At 41.7% G+C, this 18,492-nt stretch overlaps 1 protein-coding gene across 1 annotated transcript in view; it reads left to right on the plus strand.

Annotated features, from left to right (window-relative positions):
• The first annotated feature begins 6,973 nt into the window (after nt 1–6,973).
• The window catches only part of IL20RA (interleukin 20 receptor subunit alpha), a 34,160-nt gene continuing 22,641 nt past the window's right edge, over nt 6,974–18,492 (plus strand). Inside the window, exon 1 of the mRNA XM_021693494.2 lies at nt 6,974–7,206. Coding sequence (XP_021549169.1) covers nt 7,071–7,206 — 136 coding nt within the window. The 5' untranslated portion in view covers nt 6,974–7,070. The remainder of the gene's footprint in view (nt 7,207–18,492) is intronic.

Here is an 18,492-nt window from a genome sequence, read left to right on the forward strand (position 1 = left end):
AAGTGGCTAACACAATTTCATGTAGACTGAAAATCTTTCCAAAAAATGGCACAGGAACAATAGGACAGCTGCCTGAGAAAAAACATTCATCTCTTTTTCCTCATACCAGGCATCAAATTTAACTTACAATGTATTATAGATTTAATTGTAAAAGGTAGAACTACAAAATTTCTAGAAGAAAACATTTTCAACTTTGGAATGCATGAAGATTTCTGAAGATGAGACACCAAAACATAAACATCAAGGGGGGGGGGAATGGAAAAAATAGATTTTATCAAAATTAAAAACTTTTGCTCTTGCAGATATTATTGTAAAAATTAAAGGGCAAGCCATGAACTGGGAGAAAGTATTTGCAACACTGTAAATCTGACAAAGTATTTGCATCCACAATACATGAAGGGCTCTTACAACTCAGTAACAAGTAATAACCCAAATGTCCATCAACAGGAGAATGGATAAATCAAAGGTTATATACATTCATATAATAGAATGCCAGGGAAACAATGCTCCATGAATATTTTCATGTTTCTGGACAGTCTGCCTTCTTAAGCAAAGGAAATCGGCACATCACAGACTAGCTCTTCTTCCCGGATTTATCTGCTCCTCACATTGCAAGAGGGTTAGATCTGGAGCCCTGTGTTCTCATTCAAAAGATAATAAAACTTACCTCCCCCAGAGCCAAGTGTTTGCAGTCCAGGGTAGGGACTTTCCCCTTTGCCTTCCTGAGAGCATTCATTTACTTTCCAAAGTATTTGTTTACATTAGAGAGATAGAGTTTCTCTCCCTCTCTCAGAAAGATAGAGCAGCAGCTAAGGGTGTGTAGCCTATCTAAACTTCTAGATGTATAATTTTGGGTTTCCCTTCCTGTGGTGCATGCACAGGATCCACCTGGCTCTCTTCACGTCACCCCAAAAGAGAGAGAGGAATGGAAGCCAGAGAACCGATGAAGTTATTGTGGGTAATCCTAAGAAACTGATCTCTGTCCAGGGAACCTCATATTTGCTTTTGGCATAAAAATGAACAGATATTTAAAACTTATCATGGAACATTCCTAGCAATAATAATTTAAAAAAAAGGTAAAAACTACTCATCCATGGAACAACATGAATGAACCTCAAAGATATTATTATGTTGAATAAAAGAAGCTAGACACAGAAGAGTACCTACAGTATAGTTCCACCAATAAGAAGGTCAAGAAGAGTCAGAACTAATCAGATGATAACGAAAGTCAGAACAGTGAGTTCCTCTGGTAGAGGTATATGAGAAGCATGAGGGAATCTTCTAGAGGGATGGAAATACCCTATATTTTGATCTGAGGTTGGTAACATGGTTGTGTATATATGAAAAAAAGTTAAGATTACTGTGCTTTAGGCACTTTATTTTATGTATGGTATGACTTAAAAAAAAAAAACGTCAGCCAGTTGTTTTGTGGGAACTCACAAGTGATTCTAAAATTTATTGGAAATACAAAGGGCAAAATTAGCCAAGGTACTCAAATAAGAACAAAGTAGAGGGACTTGGTTTACCAGCAAAAAGAAAGGAACTAAAATAGTGTGAGATTTGGCAAAATAATAGACAAAGAGACCAACGGAACAGAGCATAATCTATAAACAGACCCATTAATAAAAGACATTTAGTTTATGAAGAAGATGGAGCTCTAGGGAAAAGATGATTTTTCCAATAAACAGTGCTGAATTGGTCAGACTCATATAAAAAATAAAAGTTGAACCGCTAGTTTATCATATAAAAATCAGTTCAAGGCAGATCATAATTTTACATGTGAAAAATAAAGCAATACAGTTTTCAGAAGAGAACTTAGAAGAGTATCTTCATGATCTTAGGGTGGGATAACATTTTTTAAACAGGACACACAAAAAAACAATGACCATAGGAGAAATAATTGGTAAATTAAACTACATTACATTTAGGAATGTCTTTTATTACTCTATTGAGAGAGCAGAAAGGCAAGCTACAATAAAGGGAGAAATATTGGCAACATATGCAACTGCCAAAGGCTTCATATTCAACATATGTAACAAATTTCTTCAAACAAAAATAAAATAAAAAGACGATAATAGAAAAAATAGGCAAGAAATGGGAGCAGATCCTTGACACAAGGGTATATCCAAATGGCTAATAAACTTATGAAAAAGTTCTCAATGCATTGCAGCTGATGGGAATGTAAATTGTTATAACCACGTTGGAAAACAGGTTTGGCATTATTTACTTAAGCAGAAATATGTCTGTCCTATGACCCAGTAATTACACTTCTGGGTATGTACCTGGCAGAAATATGTGCACCTAGGCAAGAGACATGAACTAGAATGTTCCAAGAAGCACTACTGCTAATAGCTCCAAACTGGAAACAATCTAAATGTCATCAAAATAGAATGTATAAATAAATTGTAGCATAGTCACATAATGGATAACTTTACAGTGTTGCACTAAATCTATAGGCAGAAACACAGATGATTCTCAGCATAATGTTGAGTATGAGAAGCCAGATACAATGGAATACACACTCAATGATTGATTTTGTGGAGAAGGAAAGGGGCAAGAGGACAGCCTCTGTAGGTTTAGCATTGTTCTATTTCTTGACTTGGGTGATACTTGCCAACGCGTTCCCTTAGTGATAACTCATTGAGCTGTAACATCTGTATTGGTGCATTTTTCTGTATGTATATTATACTTAACAATTACAAAATTTTTTAAATGCATGGGCTGCTTCTCAAAAAAAAAAATTTGGAAGAGTTGGAGGAAGATCTGATGAGATGGGATTCCGTAAGATTTTAATTATTTGATATTATTTAGATTTGAGCAGACAGCATAATGTAAACACTGTTAGTGGTCCCAAATATCCACAACAAATGGCAGAGTAGACTAAAAGGATTTCAGAAATCTCCTAAATACTGGATGTTTATTATCTCCCCAGGACTCTTTCCTTTCTTCCTTTTTCCCCAACTATCATCTGCCCTCTAACCTTCAGGTTTACTTTTGGAAACCTAGTATATTCTGAACCTGCCCCTGACTATAATTGTGTGTCCAGGAATGTTCCCATGTTTGCATTCACGTTGTAGTTTACAATATGGAAATCACACCAATGTTGCATTTTTCATAAATTAATAAGTATACATCTTCATATGTGTGTTATTTTGCAGTTCACCCCATAAATGTATTTGCTTCATTTTTCTTAAGCACAGAGGCATATAAGGAAGTCATTATGAACACAGACTTTGGAATTAGATTAACCAGGCTTCACATCCCAGTGCTGTCACTTATTAAGTGAACAACCTGACCTAGCATGTTTCCTCATTTTGTCATTTTGGAAAATGTGACTAACTCACAGAATTGTTGTAAGGACCTAAGAAGGTGGTAAGTGTAACCTTCTTAGCATAGTGCCTAGCTCAAAGTCAGAATTCAGTAACCTCACATGATGGTGATGATGGTGATGATCATGATGATGTATCATTCCTGGAAACTATTTAGGAGTTCAACTGGAATAGGAAAAGTTTGTATTTTTTTGTTTGTAGTGTTAGTGCTGGGATTGAGGATGGAAGGTATTGGTTTACAGCCTTGCTGATCAAAAAGCTCAAAAACCCATACATCAGATTCCATAAAATTAAGATCTCAGCAGGTGGTAAATCATGGCAAGAAGGATTGCCATCTAGACATTTCTCCAAAGAAGACATACAGATGGCCAACATACACATGAAAAGATGTTCAATATCATTTGTCATCAGGGAAATGCCTATTAAAACTACAATGAGATAGCACCTCATACCTGTCAGAATGGCTAAGATCAAAAACACAAGAAATAACAAGTGTTGACAAGGATGTGGAGAAAAGGGGACCCTCGTGCACTGTTGGTGGGAATGCAAACTGTGGCAGCCACTGTGGAAAACAGTATGGAGGTTCCTCAAAAAGTTAAAAATAGAACTACCATACAGTCCAGTAATCATACTACTGGATGTTTGCCAAAAAATACAAAAACACTAATTAAAAGGGATACATGCATGCTCTATGTTTATAGCAGCATTATTTACAATAGCCAAATTATAGAAGCAGCCCAAGTGTCCATGGATAGATGAATAGATAAAGAAGATGTGGTATATATAAATACAATGGAATATTATTAGGCCATAAAAAGAATGAAATCTTGCCATTTGCAACAACATGGATGGATCTAGAGGGTATAATGCTAAGCAAAATAAGTCAGTCAGAGAAAGACAAGTACCATATGATTTCACTCATATGTGGAATTTAAGAAACAAAACAAAGGAGCAAAGGAAGAAAAGAGAGAGACAAACTGTGAAACTGACTCTTAACTGTAGAGAACAAACTGGTGGTCACCAGAGAGCAGGTGGGTGGGGGATGGGTGAAATAGGTAAAGGGGATTAAGAGTACACTTATCCTGATGAACACTGAGTAGAATTGCTGAGTCACTGTATCGTACACCTGAAACTAAAATAACACTGTATATTACCTATACTGGAATTAAAATTAAAAACTTTTTTAAAAAAATTTTCTTGATTTATTTGACAGAGCGAAAGAGAGCACAAGCAGGGGGAGCTGCAGTCAGAGGAGAGGGAGAAGCAGGCTCCCGGCTCAGCAGAGAGCCAGACGTGGGATTCAATCCCAGGACCCTGGAATCATGACCTGAGCCTAAGGCAGATTGCTTAATTGACTAAGCCACCCAGGTGCCCTGAAATTAAAAGCTTAATAGAAAAATAAAGCACCAATCAGGAAAAAAAAAAAAGGTTGTAATTTTCATGACAGAATACATCAGTTTGAATGTGTTGAGTCATTTCAAAAATCTTCTGAAGGATATACTAGGATTTATTTTGACTGGGAAAGTTTAGACTGGGAGGGAACTGGACTGCTTCTTCCTGAAGTTCGCAGGGTGGGTAAGATGGTAGAATCTAAAGGTACAAAGGAAACTCCCTAAGGTGAGTTCCAGGTCACAGGTAAAAACAAAAGAAGTCATGACTACACTCTTGAATTTAATGCATGGGAAACATCAACTGAACACTTAGCAATATTTTAGGTCCCACTCCTCCTATGAGAACCACAGGCATCTATTGAGGACAAAGCGGTGAATTTGTTACCAGGTATAAGACCAGTGAAATTCTGACGTGCTGTCTGACAAGAGCGAAGGGGAACTTGAGGAGGACAGAGGGAAGACGGGTGTGCCGAAGTAAGAGAACTGTTACTGCTCAAGTTAAGAAGGGTAGGGAATAAGGGAAGGAGGGCTATGTACCTGTCTGCTTTAGCCCCTTTGGGGCCACGAATGATTCCTATTTGAACAGAAATGCATATTACGTCCTAAAGTTTAGATACCAAAGATGAGTGGCCCCAAATACATTTGTGGCAAATATACATCACATTTAACCCACTAGACTTAAAATGATAAGGATGAAGCCCTACTAATAAAATTTACAGTCAGTAAAGACAACAGTGACTCACCACAATGCTGATGATGAGCTGCTAACATAGAGTCCTTCCTAAAATGTTCAGTCCTTCCTACATCTTCCTGAATCAGTAAGACCCCAGCCAGGAAAACAGAAACCATACCAGTTCTTTCAACAGAAAGAATTTGCTAGGTAGAATTGGTTAAATAGACGCCGGAGAACTAAAAATGTGAAAAGGGGATTTTTCAGACTGAGGCCCTGGAAGTAACTACGGGAAGCAACTCTCAGCCCCCAGGGCTGAAGGAACAAAGGGAAGATGTGGGGGTTACATCCTGGCAGAGGAACCCCCGGAAGCTGAACTCTGGCCTCTGAGAATGGGCCTGGCCAGCCCAGTGCTGGTGTCTCTGAGGGGGCGCCATGAAGCTGATTCTGGGCGTACGGCACCAGCTCCTCCTGCCAGGGTGAGGAGCCACTGTGCGGCACCGCGAAGAACAGCAGGTAGGAAGGCCAGTCCCCTCGCAGCTCCTCCGGCTGTCAGCGTTCACCCAGCGCCCCCTATCGATGCAACCTAAAGGACCCGGCTGACAAACGTTTGTAGAGTCCTAGGTTCCGCGTCCCGACACGGAGCTCAGCCAAAGGGACAACCCGAGCTGGATTTATTCTCTGTGTCCAAGTCTTTCTGGAGAGAAGGATGTAGCATACTTAGGGGACTCTTGAAAATCCTGCCCGTCCTCTCACTCCCTCCCAGCAAAAAGACTTCTTTCTTTTCAATTACTTCAGATGCTTTTTCCTAAGATGAAGGTAGCTGACCTAATTTTGTACACTTAGGTTTTCTGTGAGGGAAAGAGGGAACATACCCGAGGTGAATCGTTTATTTCTCTATTTTAAGGCGGTGCCCAGCCTTTATAACTCCCTCTCAAGGACCAGAGCCGAGACAGGCCCTCGGGTTTTCTTTATGTTATTTTAATTATTTCAACACAGTTCTTCACTTCCACCCCCGCCGTCCCGTTATGAAGAGCCTGGGACCTAGAAGCGGGCCCGTGTGGAAATCCGCAGGCCCCTCCCTGCTCACAAGCTCGGGGGACTTCATTCAAGCAGATACCTTGACTTTGTGAGTTTCCCTTTTCTGAACAATGGGACAATACCTGGCTGCAGGTGGCGAGGACTGCATGAAATCAAATGCAATGCATGGCAGAGTGCCCGGCGGTATGTTGAGAAATAAATACCCATTTCATTCTTTCATTCATTCTTCCGGCACTGAACTCTGACATTTCAAAGTTTAGAGGAGCGACTCTCAGGCCTGAATACGAGACTCACTTTTCTGTGTGCTCACCTCATTCTCTCCTCCGCGGAGTGCAGGCTTTTACCTGCAGCGGTGACCTCACAACAGGTCGGGGCGGTGGAAACTCGCCCGGACTCTCGGAACTGCGTGGCCGGGGACCAGAAATCGCGGGGTCCCTCCCCTCGGCGCCGGCATCCAGCTGGGCTGCCGCGGGACGCGGGTGGGGCGCAGCCGGGGTACCGCCTCCCCGGGCTCCCGGCCGCGGACAGCGCCGCGCGACGCCCTAGCGGAGGGCCCGGGGCGCCGCGGAAGGGCGCGCGGCTCGAAGGGGCGGGACGCGGCGGGACGCCCTCCGAGATGTGACCCGACCCCCGCAGCCCATGTGGGCCCGGCGACCCCCCGCGGGAGCGGCGGCCAGAGCGGCCCAGGCGCCCGGCCGCCGGGCCCTGCGGCTGCTGCCGCTGCCGCCGCTGCTGCTGCTGCTGCTGCTGGCGGCCGCGCCGTCGGGACGCGCAGGTAGGTGGGTGGCGGCCGGGCCGCCTGGTGCGGGACGTGACGGGGCCCGGCCCGCCGACTGCCCAGCGCCGCCGGGGTCCGTCCCGCGGGTTTCGGGGTCGTGCGCCGAGCGGGAGGCGCGGGGGTCGGCGCCGGGAGCCCCGGGAGAAACTTCAGCGCGCCTCTCGCCTCTTGCGCGCCTGCGGCTGCGTCAAATTCGCAGGACTGAGAGCTTCACTCTTCCCACTGCCGGGCGTGCAATGAGGTAGAGAAAGGGTGACAGGGGTCGCTCTGAGTGGAACCGGCAGCTCGGCACTTGCGGTTGGCGACAGCGACAGTGCGCGGCGCCCTCGCCCGCACCGACCCGCCGCCCTTTAACAGGGACCCACCCGCGGTGGGCGGTGACGGTTGCGCTTGCTTGAAAATACCGGACTCCGGGGGAAGGGTCTGCTCGGAAAGAACAGGGTCCAGAAAGAGGCAGCGTTTCTAAACTAAGATGGCCTCTCTTGAGCACGTCATTGTTTTTCCTTTGCAGTTAAGACCGTGTACAGATATGTGCTCTTTGATTTTTCGGAAATAACAAAACTTTTAACTGATTTATGACAAAAGGTAACTGAAATTTGCTTTGCTGTGTTAAGTTTAAATTCTACCAACTGGCATCCAGTAAGCCAGGATGATTCATTAACCTGATTTCTTTTTTTCTTCTGCATTTTCTGGTATATGAGAAAAAGATTTTTTTTTTTTTTGAAAGCAAGATATCCGGGATTTTTTTTAAAAAACTAAAACCAGCAAAGCTTCCCAGAATACTGTATTTTGTAGGGACGTGGTTCAGGCTTTTATGACTTTTAACCCAGAGCTGAACAACAGTGAATACAGAAAGAAAGTTGTCCTCTAAAGTGCAGTGTTCTTAGTAGTCAAAGGAAAAGTTGTCTAAGTTTGGTACAGTTAGTATGGAAGCAACTCCAGTGCCCATGATAGATGAGTGGATAAACAAGATGCGATACCCACGCTCACACCCCGGACAGGAATACTACTCAGCTGTAGAAAAGAATGGGATCTCGCCATTTGCCATATGGGTGGACCTAGAGAGTATTATGCTAAGTGAAAGAAGTCAGGCAGAAAAAGACAAATGCCATATGATTTCACTTTCACATATGGAATCTAAAAAAGAAAACAAATGAATAAACAAACGAAAAGCAGAAACAGATCCATAAATAGTGAGACCAAACTCATGGTTGCCAGAGGGAGAAGGGTGGGAAATGGGCAAACCATTGAAGGGGAGTGGGAGAGACAACTTCTTAATAGAGAGTGATTTCTATCCCGATGGGTCAGCCACACTATCTGCTAAACAATGTGGGCTTTCTAAGGGTTAGATGGCATTGTCACTCTTGGGTAGGGTACTACTTTAATTTTTCGAATGTTTTAGCACAAATATTCAGTCACCAAACTTAGTATTTGGATCAGGCTGTATAAACCAAACATTCAAAGAGAAGGGAAAAACAAAACTCAACGTAGCATCAACATTCTAGGAAAATATTGATATTTAATTTCAGGTAAGCTTTTAACGTTATTCAGAACATCTGTGATGTTCCCTCAAGACAGGCATGACACCCACATTCACTTTCATTCTCTAAACTCTCCAGGGACAGAAGTTTCACGAGCAAGTTTATCCCTGTTGCATATCAAACTCTGCCCTGTTGGCCCATTTCCATGCTTATTCTTCAATGAAGATAAGGAACTGTGGTCAGCATTAGATAAACAAGCATCCAAAGCCAATAAGAGAGAGTGGGAGAAGATGACTTCCCAAGGTCATGTTCTCCTTTCCTCAAGCCTTTCAGAGGTATCCACTGATGTAAAATAATTCTGAACTCACCTGCAAGGTTTTTTGTGGACCACAGTCTAAATATTACTACTACATCTATGCTTATTAGAACTAATTTACTATAATTAACACAGTGAAGGTATTTGTTCAAATGTCTCTTCTTTGATATCAACACAGCAGCGTTTGGGTATTCTATTTCACTGAGTAATTATTTGTATACACACAGATGGTTCCAGTGAACTAATTAAGTTACCTTCATTATTTCTTTAACTTTTAATTTTGAAATAATTTGAAGCTCACAGAAAAGTTTCAGGAACTGTAGGCTTTCCTTTCACTGAGTAATTATTTGTACAGACACAGATGGTTCCAGTGAACTAATTAAGTTACCTTCATTATTTCTTTAACTTTTAATTTTGAAATAATTTGAAGCTCACAGAAAAGTTTCAGGAACTGTAGGCTTTCCGTAAATCCCTTAGCTGGTTTCTCCCAAGTTTAACATCTTACATAACTATTGTACAATGTTCAGAACCAGGGCATTAACATTGGTATAATATACTCACCGAATTATAGACCTTGCTCAGATTTCAGCCATTTTTCCACTTAAGGCTCTTTTTCTGTTCCAGGATCCCGCTTTACATTTAGCTGTCATGCCTCCCTTGTCTCCACCAGTCTATGACAGTGCCTCAGCCTGTTTTTGCTTTCATGTCCTTGACCCTTTGGGGTGTCATCTCTTCTTAGAATGTCCCTCAGTTTGGGTTCATTTGATGTTTCTTCATGATGAGAGTGAGGTTATTCCTTTTGAGCAAACTATGTTGTCTTTCTCAGTGCATCATAGCAAAGGATTTATGATATCAATATGTCTTGTTCATGCTGATGTTAACCTTGATCGCTTGGTTAAGGTGGTGTCTGCAGGGATTTTCATTGTGTAGTTACTGTTACTTTGGAGCAGACACAAGGTCATGTCTTGTACATTTGCATGGCTTCCACATTTATCAGCTAGAGGCGCATCCTCAGCCTGTCTAGAGAGCATCATGTATCCCAGATCCAACCGTGTGGCATAGGATCACCAGCCTCTGTCTTCAGAATGTGTGTACCTACTGCCTGTAATAATTATTTATTGAGCTTCCTATAGAACAAACCCAGGGAAGGCAGTATTCCCTCTCCAACAAAGGAGATTCGTTACCTCTGGGAGGTGGCGTGGTATAGGAACGATGAGGTAGGGCTGAGGAGGGACTGACAGTTCTCTGTACCTTTGGTCCGGCTCTGACTGGTAGAGCCTTAGGTAAGACGTGTATTTCCCATTTAAGCATAAACTTTGGACAAAGGAATAGGCAGATGGAATGATTCATGTTATAAAATGAATATGTTAGGATAAGCATTTCAACATAAAACATTAACTTTTTTATAATATTTTATTTTTTTAAAGATTTTTACATTTATTTCAGAGAGAGAGCATGGGAGCGGGGACGGGGTGGGGGGAGCAGAGGGCGAGGGACAAGCTGACTCTGCGCTGAACCCGGGGCTCGATGTGGGGCTCGGTTCCACGACCCTGAGATCATGACCTGAGCCGAAATCAAGAGTCAGACGCTAAGCTGACTGAGCCACCCAGGTGCCCCTATAGTATTTTAAATAAATAAAACTGCATATCCGTGTGTTGCCTTTGTTAGTGCTTGGCATAGTACTTTTCACAAAATATTACTCAGTAAATTTGCAGGTTTTTGCTTAAAAACACCTTTCATTACACATGTGATGTTTTAAAAATGATTTTCTATTTGCATCTTTTTCTTCTTTGTACAGTTTTACCAGGTATCATTGACACATTTATCTCCACGATAATTTAAAAAAATAGACATCTGAGAATCCGCTGCAGCTTAATGTAGCATATGTTTTAATTAGTAAAATCATTTTATCCATCTTATTAACATTACACTTATGCTATGAGTGTGATATTCTGAAAGAGTTCTGATTTTTCTTGGTCCATATTTATGATTATTTGACACAAAAGCTGATACCAGAAAAATGAATTAAATCTTTATAGTCAATTCCAAGATATGTCAATTACTTATAAAATTGGAGAACAAGAAAATTTTAGGGAAAAATTGCCAACTGGAGACATTAAAATTAAATACATCCTCTACTTTAGTTTTCAGAATTCCTTTGGAAATAGAAACCTGGGGTTGACAGGACATTATTAAAGTCCCATCCAAGTGCTTCTCGTATGAATCTCCTCTGAAGCATTACTTCCAGATCATTACCTGTCTGTTTGAGCACCTGTCATCACAAGACACTCACTGCCTGGCACCCAAGACAGGATGTCCTGTCATTGCAGACTTCCAACTATTACAGTGTCCTTCCACGTAATGAGCTAAGGTCTTACTCTCTTGCATCTACACCCACAGTTGGTCCTTGCAGAACCATGCAGAACAGGCTATGCAGATAACCAAACGCACCATCTGTGTCTTCTCCTCTCTCAGCTAACCACCTTCCCAGTTATGTCATGTCAGCCTCTCGCTCCTGGTCTTTCTAGCATGTCTGTGTTCCAGTTTGTCTGCAAGCTCCCACGCTGCCTCCCTGTAGGTCATGATGAGATGGCTGGTCTACTAACATTTCAAGCACTACACCTGGCCTGTTTGTCCTTAAATGATTCAGCGTCAAGTTCTCAGTGAACATAGGGTCCCTGATGCCTGAAAGCACTGCCCTCCTTTTCTTTGTTGTCCTCTCCTAAGAGACACAGACTCTGAACCCTCATTTCAACTCAGGCTTTCATATTAAGACAATTTCACTTTGTGGAGGTAGTTTTCTTTCCGTTTGCTTCTCGAAGGGTAAAGGATGGAAGTATGGCATAATGTTTTATCTAGAGCTTGGGTCTGTGATGCAATTAAGGATACTCTTTTCTGGAAAAAAAATTTTTACTGATTATCTATTCAACGCTAGTTCTGTTTTTGGACTGTGGTGGTCACTGTGTTGCACATTGAGCCACAGAATGGCTCCCGTACAGCCACTGGCTGTAATTTCCATACTTTTTCCTATACAGACTTGTCAGTAAGTTGTCCTCATGCTTCTCGATCTCAACATGTATGCTCTTCATCCAGGGTCCTCAAAGTTCCAGCCCATACAGTTGCGTTTGTATTTTGGGGATAGGAGGTTTTTTTGGCAACTTCATTGTCCTAGTTAAAGCATTTGTTTACATTATTTCCCCCATTTAAATTTTCTCCTTCTCAACTTTGCAGATATTTTGCCTCTTGCGTCAATCCCTTCATTTTTACTTTCTGGAGATTCGGCAGCCTTTAAAGCATTCATTGTTCTCCTCAGTAAACACCGTGTTCATTTTTGAGGAAAGATACAAGCAAGCAAAAGACACCTCCTGTATCAGTTTTCTGAGGCCGCCGTAACAAAGTACCACGAAGTGGGTAGCTTAAAAATAACATCAATTTATTATCTCACGGTTCTGGAAGCTAGAAGCCTGAAATTAAGATATTGGCAGGGTTGACTCCTTTTTTTTTTTTTAAAGATTTTATTTATTTATTTGAGAGAGAGAGAGCATGAGAAGGGAGAAGGTCAGAGGGAGAAGCAGACTCCCCGCCAAGCAGGGAGCCCGATGCGGGACTCGATCCCAGGACTCCGGGATCATGACCTGAGCCGAAGGCAGTCGCTTAACCACTGAGCCACCCAGGTGCCCCCAGGGTTCACTCCTTTTGAGGGCTGTGAGGGAGCATCTGTGCATGCCTCTCTCCTAGCTTCTGGTGGTTGCTGGCAATCTTTGGCAACCCTTGGCTTGTTGATCTTCATTCCAATTCTCTGCCTTCACATGGTGCTCTCCCTGTCTCTTCACATCATCTTCCCTCTGTGCATGTCTCTCTTTGTGTCTAAATTTCCCCCTTTTATAAGGACGTCAGTCATATTGGATTAGGACCCACCCAAGTGACCTCTTTTTAACTGATTACCTCCCTAAAGACGCTATACCTAATTAAGGTTACTTTATGAGGTACTGGGGGTTAGAATTTCAACATACTTCTTTTGGGAGGCACAACTGAATTCATAACACCTGCCATACCCTCACAGGCTCATAGGGCAGGATCCATGAGCTTGGCTTCTAAAGTGGAGAAAAGCTACCTTTTCAGCCCCATGTGGTGGCTCTCCTCCTCAGCATGTTTATAGTCTATGTCCATTGTCAAAGGGCAACTTTCATAGAAGTGTCATGCCTGAAAGTCTCTCCTGAGAATGTTGAGGGCGGAGATGAGGTCTTCTCTTGTAATTTCCATAACATGAACATAAGAGAGAGAGACCATTGGGTAATATATTGAAATATGGAATTACTATTTTGTAAACCTAAAACTCATATAATGTTATAGGTCAATTCTAGCTCAATAAAAAAAGGCGGGGGGAGAGCCATCAATGGTGTGTAATAAAGACAGTACAGTTTAAATTTCTTCAGCAGAGGGGCTCACTCTCCTCAGACCCCTACCTCCTGCCTCGGCTTATATGAGGGGCACTTTCACTGCAAAATCCTCGCTCTTGCTCCAGCAAGGACCATTTTCATACTTAAGGCTAACTATTCCAATTCCAAGCCAGCCTTCCTCCTCCATTTTAGATTAAAATATGTGTGTTGCAAAAAGTCCACTAAATTATCTACTAAATGCTTTACTTCGTTATTTTAAAAATTAGCTCACAATTTCTAAGTGTAAAATAGAATATCACATGCATTTCAGGAGCAAATAACTTAGGGGAATAAGGTATTCGAGGTGATCAGATTTAATGAAGAAGAATTACCTTAACACACCATGCATCCATTTTGAGTTTTCAGAAGTTAACATATACCTCGACACAATGTGATTTGAGCACTTTTCATTCATTCAATGTCATTCACTCATATCCATCAGGAACAGTTGTAGGTATTGAGGTGAACATGAAAACAAGGTCTCTTTCTTCACAGAGCTTTTAGTCACAGACAGGTAATTACGTTAGAGTATAAATGCTAGAACTGAGAAAAACACGCTTCTTTAGAAGCACAGAACAAGGTAACCAATCAAATCTAGAAGGTAGGCAGGGCTTCCTATAAAAAGCGTCCTCTAAACTGAGACTCATAAGAGTTGCTGGTATGTGTGTGTGTGTATATATATATATATAATTTGGTATTAGATATATATAAAATTTTATATATATCACTTCACATTCTCCCTATTTGAGGAGAAAAGATGCATTATACAAGCAATGAGGTATCGAAGTTAAATGTCTTGCTATGAATAAATACTTCCAATGCTTTTAGGAAAAAAACATAAATTTAATAAATAGTTATAGGTAGGCTGTCATCCATATTATGTAAAACAATTATAACTTAATATAAATTCAGCTCTTTTTCATTTCAAATATTAGCAGGAAAATACAGGCATACTTCATTTTATTGCACTTTGTCAACATGGCATTTTTCACAAATTGAAGATTTGTGGCAAGCCTGCATCAAGCAGCTAGGTCTATCAGCGCCATTGTCCTCAGCAGCATTTGCTCACTTTCTGTCTTTGTATCACAGTTTGGTAATTCTCGCAATATTTCCAACTTTTTCATCATTATTATATTTGTTCTGGTTATCAGTGATCTGTGATCAGTGATTATGAACTTGCAGAAGGCTCAGAGGATGGTTAGCAGTTTTTAGCAATAAAGTATTTTTTTAATTAAGTTATGTACATTGGTTTCTCAGACATAATGCTGTTGCACATTTAGCGGACAACAGTATAATGTAAACATAACTTTTGTATTCACTGGGAAACCACAACATTCATCCGACTCACTTTGTTGTGAGTGCAGTGGCCAGGGACCAAGCCTGCAGTGTCACCAAGGTACACCTGTGAAGCCAAATCCTGCTCTAAGCACATTCTCTCTATAAATTACCAGGTAGTTAATATTCCTTTTTCACACCTACAGTTCTTTCTTATAAAACTACAAATCAGCAAACAAAACGTGGGCAGGAGTAAGGAGCTTGGTAGCTATAGGACAGCGTGACTTCATGGTCATTGGCAGCCTCGAATCACTGTGGTCTGCAGCTTTTTGCAATACAGAATCAAACTACACACACGGTTATCAAAAGGCACAATCGTTACAGCTGTGGTTTTGCAAGATAAGGCTGGTGTCCTAGGTGATGTTTCCCACTTCCTTAATCAACACAGCCCTTTGAAGGCTCTGTTGGCTTTAGTGAGCAAGAGCAAAGGGAATGTCTTAATTGATCCATTCTCTCAGTTGTCCCTGGAGAAGTTTCCAGGCTGGTGCAATGCCCATTGCCCAGCGCAGCAATGCCCTTGACTCGTCTTTGTGCGTGGCCTCTTCATTGTTGCTCTGCTTTTCTAATGACCCGTGCTTTTTTACATCTTTGTGGCAGTTAAGGACCTAAAAGAGCTGATCTTCAGTGTGGCCCAGGCAGAATGTGGGACTTCTGTTCATCTTATTGCATGCAGTTACCCAACTTCATCAAGGCATAGTTCAACCCCAGAGAAGTCTGATCGTAGTCCTGGTCACCCTCAAAAACATCAAAGCTTCTACTTTCACTATAGAGGAGAGTTAGCCCACTGAAAATCACATTTACCTTTCTGACAGTGTTTTTTTTTTTTTTAAGATTTTATTTATTTATTTTTTAGAGAGTGAGCGAGAGAGAAACAGCACAAGAGGGGAGAGGGTCAGAGGGAGAAGCAGGCTCCCCGCCGAGCAGGGAGCCCGATGTGGGACTCGATCCCAGTACCCTGGGATCATGACCTGAGCCGAAGGCAGTCGCTTAACCAACTGAGCCACCCAGGCGCCCTCTGACAGTGTTTTTGATGGCTACTCTACACTTCCATTTTGGTCTTGTCCAACTGGAAAATCTGAGATTACAACGGTGATCACACCATCAACTTCATTTACCTCAAAATGCCAGTCCACAATGAACAAGAAGCAAATACTATTAATGACTTCTAAATCGCCCCTAAATAATTACTTCCCAGTTCCTTTCCACTAAATAATTATTTTTAAAACTCTCTTACTTTTTCTATTAATTATTTTCTCACATTTTTGTTTTGTTAACTTTCTCTCTGAAAATTTCAAGTGATAGAGATACGAATAAAAGAATGGCTTTGCGGGGCGCCTGGGTGGCTCAGTCATTAAGCGTCTGACCTACAACTGATTTTCTAACAGTGGGGCTGACATATACAAGTTAATAACGGTGCCTTCAAAATAGACCTTTTAGAAGGTGATGCACAAAAATCTCACCGTGATGTATTTCTTAAACTCCTTTTTTCAGAGTTCCAAGTAGAGCCTGCACATGTTGGTCAGAATAGCCCATTAAGCGGCAAACCTTCATCTTGGAGGTATGATTTAATTTTCAAAGTATTCCAAGCCATTTCCAACAAACTTGGGTAATCAAGCTGGGAAATCAGGCTACGGTTGGGCAAAAACAAGGTGTGGCTGTAAAAAAAATGAGATGGAATTTCTTGCATGTTTATAAGCTACCTCTGATAACAATTATAGCTGAAAGGAGGCATGCCCCAAATGCCATGAGCTGAGCAGTACCGTAGGAATAATTATAAACCCTCCCCTGGGAACCACATGGAAGATGCACCCTCTCTTTGATGGGTAAACTCCAATATATTTCTTTTAAAAAGTAGTGTCGACTTGAAGGTCTTGCTTGCTACTAGGTACCAACAGCAATAGTCAAAAACATGTTTAAGCACATAAATTTATTTGTTGAGGTGTGGCTATAAAGAAATAGCGCTGCTTTTTCTGTATGACTCATGCATCACTCATCCACATAAATGTTCACATTCCTGGCAGGGAAAGCATATATTGATGGATTGTGTCCCAGATTCAAACAATATCTGCTGGCTCCATGCGAGCAGCAGAGCCTTCTGTGTGTTTCTGGCTTCTGCTGCCCCCTAGTGCCTATCAGTTTCTATTTCTAGCACACAGTAGGTGCCCAGTAACTATGTTGAAGGAATGACGTGGCTGTGTACAGTTCCACCAGGAAAAGCTTCAATGAAGAAGAAATACTTGGGTTTTCCTCATTGCATTTCTTCTATCTCTCCTTAGAATCAATCATCTATCACATGCAAAATTTATAATGATCATACAATCCCTTCTTCCCACAACAGTGTTCTTTGGAGCATTTCCTAAAGGCGGTAGGTGAGTATCCTACTGTAGGAGCCCTGTCAATAGTCAGAACCCTTGGCCTCAGTCAGGTATCCTCCAAATGGTTGAATAACCATGGCCAAATCATGCAGCTTCTCTGGGGCTCTATCGATTGATCTGTAAAGTGAGAATAGTAACTATGGAGGAGAACACTAAGTGAACAATGATTGAGCTCTTCCTTTGTGCCAGACACTGTTCCAGGAGGTCTATGTAAAGAATCTTATTTAATCATCCCATCAATCCTATGAAGCACGTAGTATTGTTTTATTTTACAAAGAGGAAATTGAGGTACAAAGGTTAAGTAACCGACTTGAGGGCACATGGCTGTGCTAAGTGGTAGGGCAGGGAGTGGGCTCCAGTGTGGCTCTGGAACTCTTGTTCTTAGAGCTTCTCTCTGACCTACTCACATAAACAATTACTAGAAGCCAGAGAGGGAGGGCAGATGGCAGCCCTGTGTGAGGGACAGTATTATTAGAGAGAACATCGAGGCAGCCCACACATCCAGCAGTGAGTGGGCCAAGAGAGAGTAGAGAAATAACTGTGGAGATGGAGGTTCGGAGAAGACCATCGAGTTTACAGGAACTAATGTTAACGCCAACCCGTGCTCTCTCCTTTATAGAACACAGCTGTGTATCTTTTCTTTGGCCTCAGTCAGGTATCCTCCTGACTCAGGTAAATAGTTCCTGAATAACATTGTAAGGGCTGTTTTTAGATGACTAGTTTTTAAGGGTCCTTGATATATAATTAGAGAAAAGAGGAGAAAGAGGAGTTAATATTTTTCAAGAGAACTAGTTTACAACCTGAGACAAAAGAAAATCTGCTTTTCCTTTCAGCATGATGAAGTTAGAACAAGACCAAAGATAATCAGTCTAAAGGCAGCAATACCATTTGGCTCTCATTTGGTGGTTACGATGAGTTGTGTACAGCTCGTGCTTTCTGAAATTGGTTCATTACCCTCTGGTGCTTTTTATTAACTCTTTTAACCTCCCTTCCCACAATAAAGAGCTGATACAATCATATTAAGGTATTTTCCTATTTCAAAAGACACTTGGCAATATGTAGCAGCCACTTGCCATGCATGGGCTACTGTTCCTTCATTAAAAAGCATCTGTTGAGTGTGTACAATGTAAGTTGACCAAGGTGGTTTCAAGATACCAAGATTTGGCAGTTTAGGCAGTTCCCACCCCCATTCAATCTTCATGTGTATCTGGATCCTGCCCTGCCTTCATGATTTATGTGAGCCCCACCAGCCCCTGGTTAGTTCAGTTCAAAAGCATTTATTTGCCTCGTGCTGGGGATACAAAGACTATAAAACATGGAGCCCAATGTCCAACGGC

This window comes from Neomonachus schauinslandi, chromosome 8 (genome assembly GCF_002201575.2).
Source record: "Neomonachus schauinslandi chromosome 8, ASM220157v2, whole genome shotgun sequence".
Classification (NCBI taxonomy): domain Eukaryota; kingdom Metazoa; phylum Chordata; class Mammalia; order Carnivora; family Phocidae; genus Neomonachus; species Neomonachus schauinslandi.